Genomic DNA, 17138 nt, shown 5'->3' on the forward strand with positions numbered 1-17138 from the left:
AGCTGTTTTATCTTATTTATTGCATAGAGATTGTTTTTAATGAAGATTCAAAAAGAATTTTATTCCCATGGAACTTGTATGGAAATGTACAGTTTCTGAATAAAATAAAATTTTATCACTTGTGTGTGTGTGTCTTGTTTCATTAAAATTATAAAATGTACATCATATTCGATTTAGAAACGCTCCACATTTTTTGAGAACGATATATATGTAATTTTGGTCGAAAGTCTTATTGTTAGTTGTACTCTTTGGTATTTAGATCAAGTGATACAGTGGGTCATTCTAAAATTTTTTCGAATATTTAATAAAAAATTGCTGCGCAGATTTAGTTTTTTTTAGTGTAGCATTATTGTGTTGAAAAATATAAGTTCCATCTACGATAAGAATTACGTTTTTCTTTAATTATCCTGTTATTGATTCAACATGATCGTCGCTATTCACGTGGCCACACAGATCAAAAATTTCATCTTTGTATATCTCTTTCAGGATAATATCTTCCATGATGTGATGTTAATCGTCCGGGTAAACAGAGATAAAAAATTCAAATGATATTTTCTTTTATGTACATACACTCAAGTATTATACTCATACATGAAAGTATGCAAACACATTTCTACGACATATATTTAAATAAGTATACATTGAAGATGTTAGCTTTTGGGCATAGTTAATGAACATAAATATGTACAAGTCTTTATTAACAAAATACGACTTCTATCAGAAGTGAAAAAATCCTTTACGGTATATTAAAGTAGAGTATAATAAATGTCGAAATACTAAAACTTTCGATTTAGTAGAAAACGTTGTCTACATAATTTAAAAAATATTAAAAAACATCGAATTTTCACGTCACATAAGTATTCGAACGCCTCATAAAATCAAGTTAAAAAGTTATAAAAATTTTGTTTCAAATTTGTATTACTAGTTTTATACCTCTATTGTTTAATAATATGTTTTAAGAAGTTTGACATTTTAAAACTTATTATTTATTTATAATCGATGTCGTTTCTGTCGTGATTTGTTCATAGTATGTATTTTTTTTGTTACAACTTGTATGACCGAATCAACATTATGTGGTTGGACAGTCATGTACAAGACACATGTAAATATATCTTGTTATCTGTTATTTGTTAATGCATACGAATTATTTTGTAAAATTAGAATGCATTTTTGACCTATTTACTCATTAATACTGATCTAAATAAGTTTTTACACTAAATCGATGTTTTTTGTATTTTGACATTTATATACTTTACTTTAATATACCATGAAGGATTTTTTCCCTTCATTGCATATTTAGGTCTTATCGGTATTTCGGTCACGTTACGATAACTGGTACAAGTAACTGTTTGAAGCATCGGTAATTGGGACATTTGCATTATTTTTATTTTCCATTGATTTCATATCAAATTTAAGCCTTCAACGTTCTAAAAATATTTAGTTGTATAACTAAAGAACTAAACAATATGAAACGCAAGAAAAAGTTAATTTTTACATAAATTTCAGCTAGAAATACATAGATAAACGAAAAATTAGCCTTAATGTCACTTCAGCGTCATTGGATCTCAATCCTATTGAGAACTTATGAGACGAATTAGAAAAATTCCAATAACGTCGAAAGAAATGTTGAAACAACATTTAAAAAAAGGAGGGTTAATATTAATACAGAAAATTTAAAAAAGATAATCTGCAATATGCTACAACGGGTGGAAAAAGGTATTAGCTAAGCAGGTTACTCTATGAAATATTAAATCACTTCTTAATTAGGAAAGGTAACAAAATATTCATCTACAGGATGTGGCACGAAACTGTCACCACGATTTTTCAGGAACTTTAGACAGTGTGACAAAAAAATGTTTCCAATGAAAGTTAGTCAGTATTTAGTCGGCTACATATTAAAATACAAGAAATTTCAAAAACATTGTTGTTCGACTAAAAATCAAAGTCACGTTGACTTTTTTAAATAGCACACTTTATTTTTGCTTACGTAATGTTATTGCTGATAAAAAAATGAATTTAATGACCTATTATATTATGACCTTCAGATGACCTTGACTTCAGCTATTTAAAGTTGAACAACAAAAGCATTGATATTGAAAGCTATTTAATTTCAATCAATTTACAGTAAATTGCTGAAGTCAAGGTTAACTGAAGGTCATAGTATAGTAGGTCATTGTATTTATTTTTTCATCAGCAGTATCTCTGCGAAATGAAAAATACAGGGTGTCGTTTAAAAAAGTCAAGGTGACCTTGACTTGTAGTCGAAAGACAGTAGTTTTTGAAATTTGTTGTATTATAATATATAGCCTACTGATTAACTTTCATTGAAAATATTTTAATGTCAGACTATCGAAGTGCTTGAAAAATTGTGGCGGCAGTAACGTGCCACATCCTGTATATGTATCTTGAAGTGTCCGAATATTAAAGTAACGCTAAAATCAGACATTGTTCCCATCTAAAATTTACCATTTAATAAATATCGTCAGTTATGTGAATAAAATGTATACTATTGTTAATTAGATACAGTGTCTTCATATTCTATCTGACGATGTTTTTTTCTGTCACAAAGTACAAATTTTATAATATTCGAATATTAAAGTTACTCAGGTATACTGTGACATTGTGACAAAGTATGTATTTGGAAGAACTCATTCGTGAAATAATTCGTTACATCAAATGAATTTGATTTAAATTTAACTATGCTCAATCATGTTACTATTCTCTTCGATGAAATAATTGTGCAAATAGCCTTAATTGAAAATTTCAAATTTTCTCGTTGAACAAACAAATTGAATGAACATTTTATGAAATTCCAAATGATTCGAAAATGACACGAAGACCTTGTTATTAACATCAATATGTTGCACGGAACTGAGAAATCTGATAAGATTTTGTGCATTTACGCCGGAATTGGGCGGTTGTAATTTAAAATAGAAGAAAGATTAAAAGAATTTAAAAATATCAATGTTTTATCTTTTATTTATTAACTTCTCAGCTGTGGACGACGTGTATACGCGTCATAAGTAAATGGCAATTTTACATTTTAAGATGCTCACAAATTTCGCACATTTAAAAATAATAGAACAACTTGCCGAGACAAACTATTTGATCTTAAAAATAGATCGACGCAGCTAAGTGGTTAAAGTGTTGAAGGAAGGAATGAACTTACTATTTAGTTTCTAGTTTCCGCATTAAAATCCGGAGTCTACTGATAAGTTGCCTGTACATTCCACACTCCAATGGTTAAGGTGAACGATCTCTCAATTATTAAGTTAAATTCATAATATAAATTCATTTCAGATCTATTATACAACAAAATAGAAAGGCGTGTTGAAAATTCCAAAAGAACTCGAAGAACGAACCAGTTTCAGAAATAAATAGGTCGCGAGAAGGTGGAGCACCAGCTTAAACCTGTAAAGCGGAAATTGTCAATAGCGAGTGCTAAATTCTGCGGCGAACGAATCGAAAGAAGGCGTGCGAAATATTTAAATAATTTCGAGAATCCGGAACTGCGAGGAGGCGGATTTACGTAATAAGAGTATAAAAAGAAGAACAGAGCCGTCAGTAGTATTTGATGTTTCGTAAGCACTTAAGTGCGCCGCTAATCTTCCAATAAAATCCTGTCACCGAGCAAAATGAGAATCACATTTTTGACTTTCTCTACTGTTGTTGTTGGATAACTGTAGATCGAACAGCCACGGGGAAGCGAACGTTTTCGCTTCCATGGAAATAAATGATTGCTCGCCGATGGAACATCTTATTCCTGTTCCAGAGATGAGTTTCCCCCGTGCAAGATATTCAGCTTAATGTTATTGCACATTCCGCGCGGAGAAAATCAACATTTTTACGATCCGAAACGTATTTCTGGGATATTCGTTCCTTTTCTCCTCGTTAAGGAGGCCGCAATACTCGAACATTCGGGAACATGCTTTACGTGCTTGTTCCGTCCGCCGCAATAATGCTATCGTAGGCGAATTTTTGCGACTAAATATTGAATTCCCGCGTACAGTGAGTGCTCAATTGAATAGTAATTTTGAGATTAATTTCGTAGTTGAGACTGGATCAATGAATTCTTAAATGGAAATCTATATATGTATGTAGTTACTTGAAATTCTTGTTGTCATTTTACAAAATGCTAGTATTCTGATATACTATATACAGTGAAACCCATTCAAATCGATCGAGTCAAATATCTTCGATACCGACGATTATACTAAAAAATGTTTCAAACGAAATTTAAATGGTTTTCAAGGGCGCGTAATCTGATATTAAAAAGATTTTTCAACTTTAATCTTTTAAATGGAATCATATTTTTTTTTCATACCAGTCGATTCACTTCGCCGTTCTCTTGATAAAAATACTAAGGCATTTATCGCGAAAAATCATTGGTTTAGAAGATATTTGAATTATAGTAATGCATAGTGCAAAAATACGACTTTCAATCTGAATGCAAAGATTTTTTACGAAAAATTTTTTTACGAAAGATCTTTTTTACGAAAGAAACATTTTTGAAACATTTTTTACTATCATCAACGGTTTCGAAGATATGTATTTGACTGGATAGATTTAAATGGGTCATCCTGTGTACAGGGCGAGTGTCGTAATATGACGAAATGAAGTAACCCATAAAATATTTACGAAGAAATGTTTGAGATAGAAGCTGCATGGCTTCTAGGGTGACACATAGTATTCTAATCAGTTCTATGTCTTTTTGCTTTTTTATCAAAATGTGAAGGTGACTTTCAATTATTAGTATTACACTAGATGGAGTCTAAAATACATAGTTACTGAGATATTAGCAAAAGTAAATTATTTAGTGGATACAGCATTTACGCTGTATCAACGTCGCTGTTAACATAACGTAGTCAGACGATTTTGTTTACGAGTAGCCGATCGGTAAACACAGTTTATCGTTAAACACTATGCTGCATTTAATGCAACATAGGTAACAATATAAGCAACAACGTATTAGTCGTGCATGCTCTGCAATGACAGCAGAAACTCTTGAAAATGTTTCTCGCTCTCTAATAATAAGATTACGTAATTGTATTGATTTTTACGGGAAACAGTTCGAACATCAGTTGAAAGAAAATTTATTTTGCTAATATATCAGTTACCATGTATTTTAGTGTACCTATTTGGTATAATACTTTTTAATGTAGAATTCAACGCTTTATCCGAATTCGGGAAGAAATATTAACTATTACATTTAAATAATTGAAATTGACCTTCATATCTTGATAAAAGAACAAAATAACATAAAACTGATTAGAATACCATCGTTCGGTACTATAGTGGACAAAAATACCATAAAAATATATTGTAAATATTTTAGCACTTATTATAACGTACTTCACAACCGTGAATACCCAACCGAAGTAAAACTTTTGTAGTAACAGTGTTATAAGTTAATACTGTCGGTATGCTTATACAATAGACTCCCTCCCGTGAGACTGCATCCCTAGCCGAATAAACGATTGGCCAATTAATCCGATTGATATACATACGTATATGGAAGTTTAAAATAAAATACGAAATATAAAGGATGGAACATTTAAATGGGAACACCTAAGTATTAAAATTATTAATAGTTGTATAAAAATATTCCGGAGGAAAACTTCATGAGAAATTGCGGATTTTTCTTCTCAGTTAACGCAACGTATATGTGTACAGGGTGTCCCAAAAGTTAATCAAAATCGGGAAATGAAGGATTCCTGAGGTCATTTGAAGTAACTTTTTCCTTAGCACAAATGCAATTCGCAGCTTTGTTTACGAGTTATTAACGAAAAACAGTGACCAATGAGAGGCGAGATAAACTGACGTGAGACGGCTGAACCAATCAGCGGAACTGGACTTCGTGCGCGTTCGTTGGCTGGGCTGCCTCGCGCCAGCCAATATAATATAATCACATACAATAGGATACAGTCAATCTACGTCAATCTATATACAGTAGGATTCTCTTATCCGAAGATTTATTTTTGTAATATCCTGATACCGAAACATTCTATTACTGAAAAATTTCATTCAAGTTCTCTTCTAGGTGATAATGTATCTAAATAATACAATGATTATAAAATAGAATGTATGACTACCAGACTATTGTAAAAATAAATGTTCGGATAAGGAGTCCAAAGCTTTTATTATATTTTTTAACCTTTTCTTGTGTATCTTGATAAAAGATGTCGCCTCATCTCTTAGTAAGAAAAACATAATAATTTAACACAGAGTAGTTAGAAATAGAAGCGGTCTACAGAGCACTTAAAGGGATTTTAAAACAATTTGAAATTTCAAGATTTGAACGTTATGTTGACACGATCAACAATAACACACGTTATGTATACAATAGTATAGAGAGTTAAATATAACATGTAATGATATTAAAAATGAAACAACTACATGGCGCGAAATGCTACCGCGTCTCTTGATTCTTAATTCATTTTTTATCGTGTAACAATTTCTCCCGTGTTAAGGCATGTTATTACAAAATTCTTCAACCTAGATTGTATTAGCTTTTATTATATTTTCTACCTTTTAGTTCAAAATTTATCGTTCAAAATTTAATCAGAATAAAGTGTCGAAGCCACCTATCGGCAAAAATGTGAGTCACAAAAGTGTACAGTGTGTGTAGTATCGAAAGCTGAAAATGGAAAATTATATATAATAATTATACGTGAAATTGATATCTCAATATCTCAACAATTTTTATCCTAGTTGACATGTTTGAGGACTTTTTGTCCACGCATGGTGACACTAGACAATTGTGCGATCGTTAAAATTAATTACAGAATGGTTTAAACGAATAAATCGTTATTAAAATTTTTGGCCGTTTTGGTCAAAGAAAAGATACGGAGTTAGCGTTGTGCTTCACTCAATTACTTGGCGTGAGACGTTGCCGCGTCTCATGACCAATGACACAAACTTATAAATCATTAATGCACAAAATCCGTTGTTTCGATATTTTCTTTGGCCGCACTAAATAACATTCATTTCAGAAAAAATTTCTTACTTGTTACAGATGTTCCCACGGGAAGTATGAAGAAAATGCTGGTCAACCTTCTAATATTAGCTGTCACAGTTCTTTCAACGAATGCGTTTCCATCGCCAGGAGACTATGAGCAACAGATAGGTCTGTATACTACCATTCTACGTTTTATAAACACATTCTGAAACACATTAGTGAATCTAACGTTGTTACAGCTAATCGTTAAGGCAATTATTTAGAAGTTTACACGCCTCCTTTTGAAATATGTTGTTGTTCAGGTCATCATTCAGAACAACTTCTCCCTACACATGTTACCGCATCTCGGCTTTAATTTCCGAGATAATCGCAGAAAATTAAATTTATTGTTGGATTACAAGTACACTTTATTCTGAGTACAAGCGCACTTTATTCAATGACTAGATTAAGTTCGGATTATAGATCATTTAAAGTATCTTTTTCCTTAGCGCAAATGCAATTCATGGCTTTGATTACGAGTTATTAAAGAAAAACATTGACCAATGAGAGGTGAGATCAACTGGCACAAGGCAGCCGAGCCATTGAGATGTACCGAGCTCCAACCTCTCATTGGCTCGGCCGCCTTGCGTCAGCTGATCTCGCCTCTCATTAGTCAGTGTTTTTCGTTTTCTCCGCAAAAAAAGTTATTTGCGTGAAGACCACAGAATATTACATAAATATATAAATATTAATTACATTATATATAAATCGCCTTTGTTTTTCGACAAATATTAAAAAAATTGAAATACACTACCATATTGCCGATAAAATACAGTATAACTTCCTCCCCTTCCGTCCTTTTTTAATGTTTACTATTTACGAAAAAAGAACGCTGGTACAAATTATCGCGAGCAGCAGGTTACTGTATAGCCGTGCATTTTGATAAAAAAAATAATATTAGTAGAATATGGATGAAAACACGAATTTGAGATACAATATAATATACATAGTACAACATAATTTAATATAATAAATATAGTTACATTATTTAATATAATATAATTTCAACAGTGATTGAAATACGTACGGTTAAATTTACACGACTCAACCCCACTCTCCTCTAACATCTTCTCCATCATCTCCAACATTCTTTTATCAAACATGATGCAAATCGGATTACACCTTTATCGGAAAGCTTGTTATTATAAAGGATGAGTCACGTAACTTGCACACCTCAAATAACGTTGAATTAGTTGATATTGAGAACTTGGAAACCTATCTACATACAACCTATTCACCTTTGAAACTAAGTATTTAATCATTTTTCATAAGAAGCATAATTTAAAAGTTATTTATGGTGTGCCTGTTACGCGACTCACCCTGTAGATTACTTATTAATTAATCCGATTTACGTCGTGTGTGAACTCATTATAACCAGTATAATCTCAGCTATCTATTGATGCTACAATTATAAAGAGAGAGAGAGACAAGTCGAAAATTATTGAAAATTTAATTTTCTTTATTGCTTGCGCTCGCTATATCTATTCTCTTACTTTGTCAAAAGTCGTGCTCATATTAATACGCTGAGGGAAGAAATAATTATATGAATTGATAATTATACTTTTTTATACAAATTAAAAAAAACTGAAGGTGATGGAAAAAATGAATTTCGAATTCGCGTTTAGCGCATAAAAATCTATGTAGATTATTATTATGCAGAGGAAAAAAATGTTAAAATTTCTTAGTAAGGCGTTATCGAAGTGACGTTATCAAAAATAAAAAATGCTAAAAATTGTATAGTATAATCTTTATCGAGAAGAAAATCATATTTGTTTAAAATTATCGATGAAGTTACTGGTAGAGTTACCAACGAAGTTATTGATGAAGATCAGACATCTCATATGCAACAACCTAATAACATTGTTGCAAAATTTGAATTTAATCACTGATTGTATATATGTCTCTCACCTAAACAGCATTCGAAGTTCCCGAGCAACAGTTTGTTCAACAAACGGCTAATACGGATTACTTTGATGTCGATAACTCAAAATCGTCGTCATTCTTGGAGCAAACGGCAGATTTTACCATTAGCTGTTTTGGGCAAAACAGGATCTGCGTCAAGAAAGCTGACTGCCTTAATGGCTACGTTCACGTTGCCAACAATAACCTTCTAGCGAATAAGGTAAAATTTCTCAATCTTTTCTTATTTCTTATTTAAGTTTATGCGTTAAGTGAACTGTAGACTACGAGGTGTTTTCACGAGATACGTTACACTCAGAAAGGGGTGATTCCTGAGGCGATTCGAAACAACATTTTCCTTAGCGCAAATGCAATCCGCGGCTTTGTTAACGAGTTATTAACGAAAAAGACGGACCAATCAGAAAGCGGGAACGGCTGGTGCGTTCCAGCGCAGCCAATGCTGCGTTGAGCTTGCTATCTGATTGGTCTGTGTTTTTTGTTAATAATTCGTTAACGACACCGCACAGAACATATTCGCTAGGGCAAAATGATTTCAAAAGACCTCAGGATTCAACTGGTTGAACGTTACGCAATCTTTTTAAGACATTCTGTACTATTTACATATTTATTAGAAGAAAATTATGCCAATAAATTCGGTAGGCTCGATAAAATAATGGAATTTAAAACGCTACTGATACTGAGTATTAAAGATCAGAAGTTCAAGCGAAAATGTCTCGAAAGTAAAACCATGTGACATGTTGCAATCAAACGTAAAAGTTAATTTTTACGCTGATGGATTGAGTATAATCATTCGATAGAATGATTAATATCATAATTCTTAACTTTTCGATCTTCGTTGTATTAAATAATTTTTAAATTTTCATTTTATCCAGTATTTATGGTCGCTAAGTGGACGATAAATGTGTTAATTATATTTCTACTTGGTATTAGCAACTGTACAATAAGTATGAAATTAATTTACAGCAAAAGGATATAATTGTATTTAATATCACATATGTTAATTGTGGTACTTCAATTATATTTATTAATTGTATTTAACTGATTAATTGTGTCGCTCCTACAATATTACAATTTGGAAAATACAGTTTATTTTTTATATTTTTGGACTGAGCGTTTAGAAATTATATCTACAAGAAATTTTCATTAAACATAATTCGCTAGAAAATATTTGTTTTTCGGTACAATCTACCGATACATTTCTTACAATAGAATTTAATTACACCTTTTAAAATCGTTATCACTTTTTTTAAAACTGGTCTAAATGACTGGAATGTTTTTGTAAATTTTGGAGGGGTTAGTTCACTATACAATCATTGAGAGATCTTTTTTAAATTTTGCTGTTACTTGGAATAAAAAAATGTAAAAAAACGTTAAAAATACGTTAAAAAATATATTTTTTAGATCTCGGTAACATATACATGCTGAAAATTTCATTGAAATCAGTTGACGCACAGTAACAGTTCCGAACAACATCAACCGATTTCAACGAAAGCTCCAGCATGTTATACAGGGTGTGGCATGTAACGTGTCGCTACGATTTTTCAAGCACTTTCGACAGTCTGACAGAAAAATGTTTCGAATAAAAGTTAATCAGTATTTAGTTGGCTATATATTGAAATACAACAAATTTGAAAAACTATTGTTTTTCGACTAAAAGTAAAGGTTATCTTGACTTTTTTAAATGACACCCTGTATTTTTGACTTTGCAGTGTTATGATGAAAAAATGAATGACCTACTATACTATGACCTTCAAATGATCTTGATTTGAACAATATAGGGTTGAACAACAAGTGTTAATATCGAAAGCTATTTTATTTCAATCAATTTACAATGAGTGTTCGAAGTGTAGTCGAGTAGCATTATAATATGTGACAGTATTATAGCTGTCACACTATTGTATTATAGCTGTAAGCACTATTGAAATTGTGCTTACAAGAAAATAGACTGAGGACTACCAAATGCATTTTTTAAATTTTCATTACAAAATCGGATAAAACATTGAAGAAAAGTGAGTTTGTTATTTTTTTGTCATTTCAAGTAATAGCAAAATTTAAAAAACTGTATTTTAGTAACTGTACAGTAAAATAGACCCTCTAACATTAAAAAAAGAAACTCAACTCACTTAGTTTAGTTTTAAAAAAGTTATAACGTTCGAAAAACAGCACTTATTTTCTGCAATCGACCCACTCATTGTAAAAATTAATAGAAATACTATTGAGATTAACTTCAATCTGATCAAATTATTTAAAAGTGAATTTTAACCTGTTACATAATTACCTATTATTTCTTGCTGTTGATGTAATGTATAAGAAAAATTTATATGTATGTATTCGTACAAATACTTGAGTTATTTGATGTTGTCATTTACAAGACTCACCCTGTATAGGAAGTAAAATACAAAACCCTAAACAAATTGTTCAGCTTTAGTTGGATGCAACGAAACATTTCGTTGATTTCCTCGCAAAATAGGAATTGTCTGCATCGATTACAGGAAATAGAGACTGATTAGGAAGTCCATTCTTCCTTTAATCGTTTTAATGGATTAAAAATAATAGATTTCTAAATTCCTTCGATTTTTAAACTAATTTAAATGACAACTACCAAATTTCATCACTAATCCATAAAATTCACAGTTTAGTAATGACTAGACAGCTACCGTTACGAATCGCTGTAGCTTCTTACGAAATCGTAATATAGTAGAAAGAGCGTTCTCTCGGAGTAAATAAAAAAGCGATATTTTTTTCATCACGCAAGTCGATCACGCAAGAAGAACATGGCTTTTTTCACGAAATACTACACATTCGTAGTCGACATTTTTTCCAATCAAAAGAAGATGTATTTAACGATATCTGACGCAATAGTCAAGGTCATATTATGAAGTCAGAACGAATTACGTAGTCGGCCGAATCTTGTTTAGAGGGGTAAGGGATTCGTGATTCTGGATCTCTTATTTGGAGGCCCGCTTTCGAAGCGAGGAGGAGGATAATGATGATGACTTATCGAGCGACTCATTATAATCTTCCCATGATTTCAAACTATTGCGCCATGCGCCCGTGATCATCCTCTTCTGATTTTGTGAAAGGTGCGAAGAAAGGATCCACTTATTTTGAAATTGAAATTCGACATTTTGACTAATGGATTCGGTGGAAAGTACATTTGCTCCAAGTAAAAATTAGACATTTTGACAAACATTCAATTGAAATACAACTGGATATAAATTCAAAAAATATATTTATATCAATTTTTAATTGATTAAAAAAGAATAACATATTATGTATTCATAAAATCAGGTAACTTACAATGGTTTAAAAATGGTGTTCGATAACAGTATAAAAAATAAGATTCGGATATTTGTTCGAATAAATGCAATCATTTTGTGATTAATACATACAGTACTGTCCCTTGTCCTTTCATTTTTGTTACGAATGTATCAATTGCAAAAGACAGGATCCAAGTAAACGGCAACTTCGAAATGTTATAAACTCGGTCCAAACTTAATTTGATTAAACATTCAAGGATTACTTTCAATTAGATAGATTAAATACCCTTAAGTAATAAATACGCTTTTAAACGAGATATGACAAACAATATAATCAATAAGATTTATTACAAAATTTATTTGAAATTCATGAATTCTGTTCATGTCTTTAACCCTTTTGTAATTTACAGACTTATTTTTGTCGTGAATATTAAAAAATGTGTCGTCCGAACCCTTTAGAAAAAATACTATTAACATTACAGTAATGTTACAGTTCCTTTGTTCACAATGTTTACTACAGTTTACATTAGTAAACTAGTATACTATAGTTTAGAATGTTCTTATTTAATCTGTTTACTATAGTCATGAAACAGCCTAAATGTGAAATCGAAGCAGACTTGGCAGATTCCTTGTTAGGAATCTTGTAGTACATTAGTATTATGATTAATACCTTTATTTCAATATCGCAACCTTTGGATTTGGTTTACAATTCTCTTATGCATATCTATTTCATTTAACGTTCGTTTCTTTAATTCTCTCTTTAAAGCCTATTATTTATTATTACATGTATTAAGTGTATTATATCCTATTATATTATATGTACTGTATTATATTACGTCATACTACGCTATATTACTGTACTATATGTAATATGTTGTTTGGACACTAATCTTACTTATCTCCTTTTCTGAACTTATGTAATACTAGATTTACGGACTGAGAAAATTTAACTTGTTTAAAATTTTATTGCTATATACATACATATACAAATGATATTCCATGTAACAGTCGCCACGATTTTTTGAGCACTTCCAACAGTGTGACAAAAAGATATTCCCAGCAAAAGTTAATCAGTTTTAAATCAGCTACAGATCTCAATTTAACAAATTTTTGAAAAAATGTTTCATTCTAAAAAGTCAAGGTCACCTTCATTTTTCTAAATTACATGATATATTTTTTACTCACTTCATATTATTGTAGTTCGTGTTAAGTCGAATTTAACAACCTGTTATACCATGACCTTCGGATGATCTCAACATAAAAAGAAAATGAAAACAATGAAGTGATATATTTTCGATGAAAATTGTTTTAGTTTACATTGTACCAGTTCGAAGTGTGGAACATCTAAAGCAGCATCACTTCATTGATTTCACTTTTTTTTACATCAAGGGCATCCGAATTCGTTTTGACAACGAGCTACAATAATATGAAGTAAAAAATATATCATGCAATTTGATGAATACGGCCTTGATTTTTTGGAATAAAACATTTTTTCCTAAGTTTTTTATATAGCAATCTATAGCTGACCAAAAACTGATTCACTTTTGTTCGGAACATTTTCCGTTAGACTGTCGGAAGTGCTTGAAAATTCGTGGCGATAGTTACGTAGAACACTCTGCATATAAAACTTAAATATTATTTTTTAAATACATATGTTAGTTTTTAGTTACATAATGAAATATAGGTAAATATAAATTCCTCCCCTCCGCCGACCCCTTCATTTCGCATTGTCGAATGTGGTATAACCTATTTTTACGGTTATGAGTCAATTTGACAAATAAAATGGTTTAACAGTTAATTGCTTTAAACGCATGAAATTTTTGGCTTACATGTAGGAAGCTCTTATCAGTATTCTAAAAACATCGTATGCGTAAACATTCATGTTCGATCTTGTCAATTTATTAGTTAGCTTGGTTATATGTCAGGGTTAGAAATAGAAATCGGTTACGAGCCTTTGTGCTAAATATAATAAAAATGTTTGCGGAAAATGTATTTTAAAAGATTTTACATGTAAAAAATGTTTTCAATGAAGTTTTTCGTGTAAATTGATTTGGAACTATTTTTTTTGCAAAAGCCTCAATTAAAGTAAATCTAGTGTTAATTCATATTTTTTTCTCTTTGGTTTCTCCAGCGGTTAGGAATCATGTACTATTTGAAGTTTAATAAGTACTATTAATTCAAAAGTACAAGAAAGCTACTAAACAGATCACCTTGATAAACTCATCGGTATTCACGTATTCAGTTTTTTATCTCGTCGAAGTCCGTATAAAATTTCGATCCGGTTATCACAATTTGTCTTTTTTCCTTGAGTTTAATGAAATCGATGAGATCCCGTTACGTACACGACCTATAAAACCTGAAGGATGCTTGAGGAATAATTTGATTTGTGAATTTCAACACAGTGATTCTGATTAACACTTTCGATCAACGCCCGCGCGCGCGCGGTTATGCCATAGTTTAATCATTAATCAATTGAATCATAGTTTAATCATTAATCACACGAAGATCATTGAACTCGGTTTGACGTCAGTTATGATATCATGAAGCGATAAGTAAATGGTTTGAAGTGCTACTCGAAGAAGACCTTCCAATCGTCTTAAAGGTGGCATAGGAAAAAACTTGTTTGCACAATCAGACCTGCCTCGTAGAATTTACACAAACCTTTGTTCGTACCGTGCTAACCTCTCGGTCGCGTCGACCGATTTTGAAAGTGTGTACCCACGCTACGATGCTTTCTAAATATTTTATCAATCGGACTGTGTGCAGTCTTCTTCATGCGAATTTTTCCAATCTTTGGTTTCATTTTGTGTTTCGACCTTCGCTAAAAATAATTGAGAACGTTGAAAAGTCACGAATGATTACGTGATTACGTTCTCACAAACATTTTAACAGACATAGCAAATGGTAATTGTAACACAAATAGTTACCATTTCTCTGTGACTGCACTACAAACCTATAATACAAAATAAAAGTACTCAACAGAATACAAGTCGTAACATCCTTTTATTTTTAATTATCTCAATTTTGATACTATTTTAAGATTTAACGTTTATCCATTTGAATCACAAATGCACAAAATTCAATGATATAATTTTGACCACAATTTCTGCCCTTGATGTTTATTTTATAGATTTTTCTACAATGTTTACTCTATTATAAATAAACTTTGGTAATTATACTTGTAGATTAGGGATAATGTTACTGATTTTTATAATCTTTAGTATCACAAATTCCACAAAAATTGAATCGTATCAAGCTCTTTCATAGTACATGCGAAATTTTTTATTATACTTATTACAAATTATTATATATATTTATATATATTATATATTTTATAAATAATTATTATATTATATTTATTACATTTTATTATTCTTATTATTGTTGCAATAAATGGAGGAAGTTACAATCGTAATAGATTATGAAACAAAATAATGTGATACTCCTAGATTGTTCGCCTTTCTCAATACCAATGATGGGCACAACAATTTTCTACACAACAAAATAACTTCATTAATTTGAATATTTCACTTGTTATTGATAACACGAAGACAGATCGAAGATAAACGTTGTTTGATTCTAAGGGACATATGTTGCGATAAATAGAGAATTTGGTAATTATTTACAAAAGGGTTCTCTATTGTCCGATTTTGATAAATATGTCGTATTGTTCGAAACATGTATCTTTTTCCTTTATAAAAAATGTCGCGTTACATTAATTTCTGTTTGTTTACTGTTTCTAGAAACACGTAACGACAATCAATATACAATCTATTTATAATAATGCGCGAGCTTTCTAAGCAAATAATGAAAACCAATCACTTACCCAACCTATACATACATATAACGTTCGCAAAATAGTTTTCGAGAACGTTTTTAAAACGCCTTTGAAGGTTATAAGTGGACTGCGCATTTTAGACATTTATTAGAAAAACGAATGAATGAGATATGTTACAATGTTATGAAGATATTAGAAAAATTTAAGAATATTGTTACATTATTTTGTACCCATTACAATTGTGAAAAAATGGATTCGTTTTTATTTATTTTTAGCTTCTTGCAGTTAACTTAAAGAGCTGCTATATTAAGGTTCCGCGCAGGCTAGTTATTAATATATGTTAGGTCTGGGTTAGGTTCAGGTTCTACGTGAATATCGGAAACTAATCCAGAACGACATTATTTACGTAGACAAATGTTATTCGAAATGTCAAGCTGTGTATTATATTTAGATTCCATCAAAATCGTGGAGAGGCACTCTTTTGCAAATAATCATCGCAAATTGTTCTAAAATAAATACTTGTGAATGCAGAAAATGGACATAAGATATATAAGGACACTCTTTTGCAATAAACTAATTTATCATAATATAAATATACCATACAAATTCCACACTTCGCTCAAACACACGTGCTTACACTCAGGAAAACTCTGTCATACAACGCTTCACTTTTAGTTATACCCCTCTCTCACCTTCACATATCGCAGACAACGCTACCAACCTCTATGATTCTCTCTATCATTCTCTCATCCATCCATATAAACATTTATATCCTCACCCACAAGACATTCAGTAAAAGCAAGCACATACAATATTTTCAGTGATTTTAATGTCATGGATGTATTTTTTAAAATGGGATTTAATCGGATTCTTTTTAACCAGATTAATATCGTGATCTTTACGCGACTTTGAATACAAAATAATTTAGAAATTACTGACTTGAAAATTCCGAAAAATGTGTTTCTGAGAAAAATATTTATCATAATATTTTCCATTTTTAATCATAGACTTTGTCAGGTTTATCATTATTTTCGTACGTTATCAAAAACATGGAAAATAATGTCAGTTACCCAGTAAGCAATTTGTCCTGAATTTGACATCAATCTAACCGTACGCTGTTGTGTCAAATACCAAGCCATCCCTTCCTGCATTTCACACCGAATTTGGCACCATGCCAAATCCA

At 31.1% G+C, this 17138-nt stretch overlaps 1 protein-coding gene across 1 annotated transcript in view; it reads left to right on the forward strand.

The window, feature by feature from the left end:
• Window positions 1-17138, forward strand: part of scaf (inactive serine protease scarface) — a 56625-nt gene that overhangs the window by 14156 nt on the left and 25331 nt on the right. Inside the window, exons 2-3 of the mRNA XM_033475220.2 lie at window positions 7016-7126; window positions 8914-9119. Of these exons, the coding sequence (XP_033331111.2) occupies window positions 7033-7126; window positions 8914-9119 (300 nt within the window). The 5' untranslated portion in view covers window positions 7016-7032. The remainder of the gene's footprint in view (window positions 1-7015; window positions 7127-8913; window positions 9120-17138) is intronic.

The sequence above is a fragment of the Megalopta genalis genome, chromosome 5 (assembly GCF_051020955.1).
Source record: "Megalopta genalis isolate 19385.01 chromosome 5, iyMegGena1_principal, whole genome shotgun sequence".
In the NCBI taxonomy this organism is placed as follows: Eukaryota; Metazoa; Arthropoda; class Insecta; order Hymenoptera; family Halictidae; genus Megalopta; species Megalopta genalis.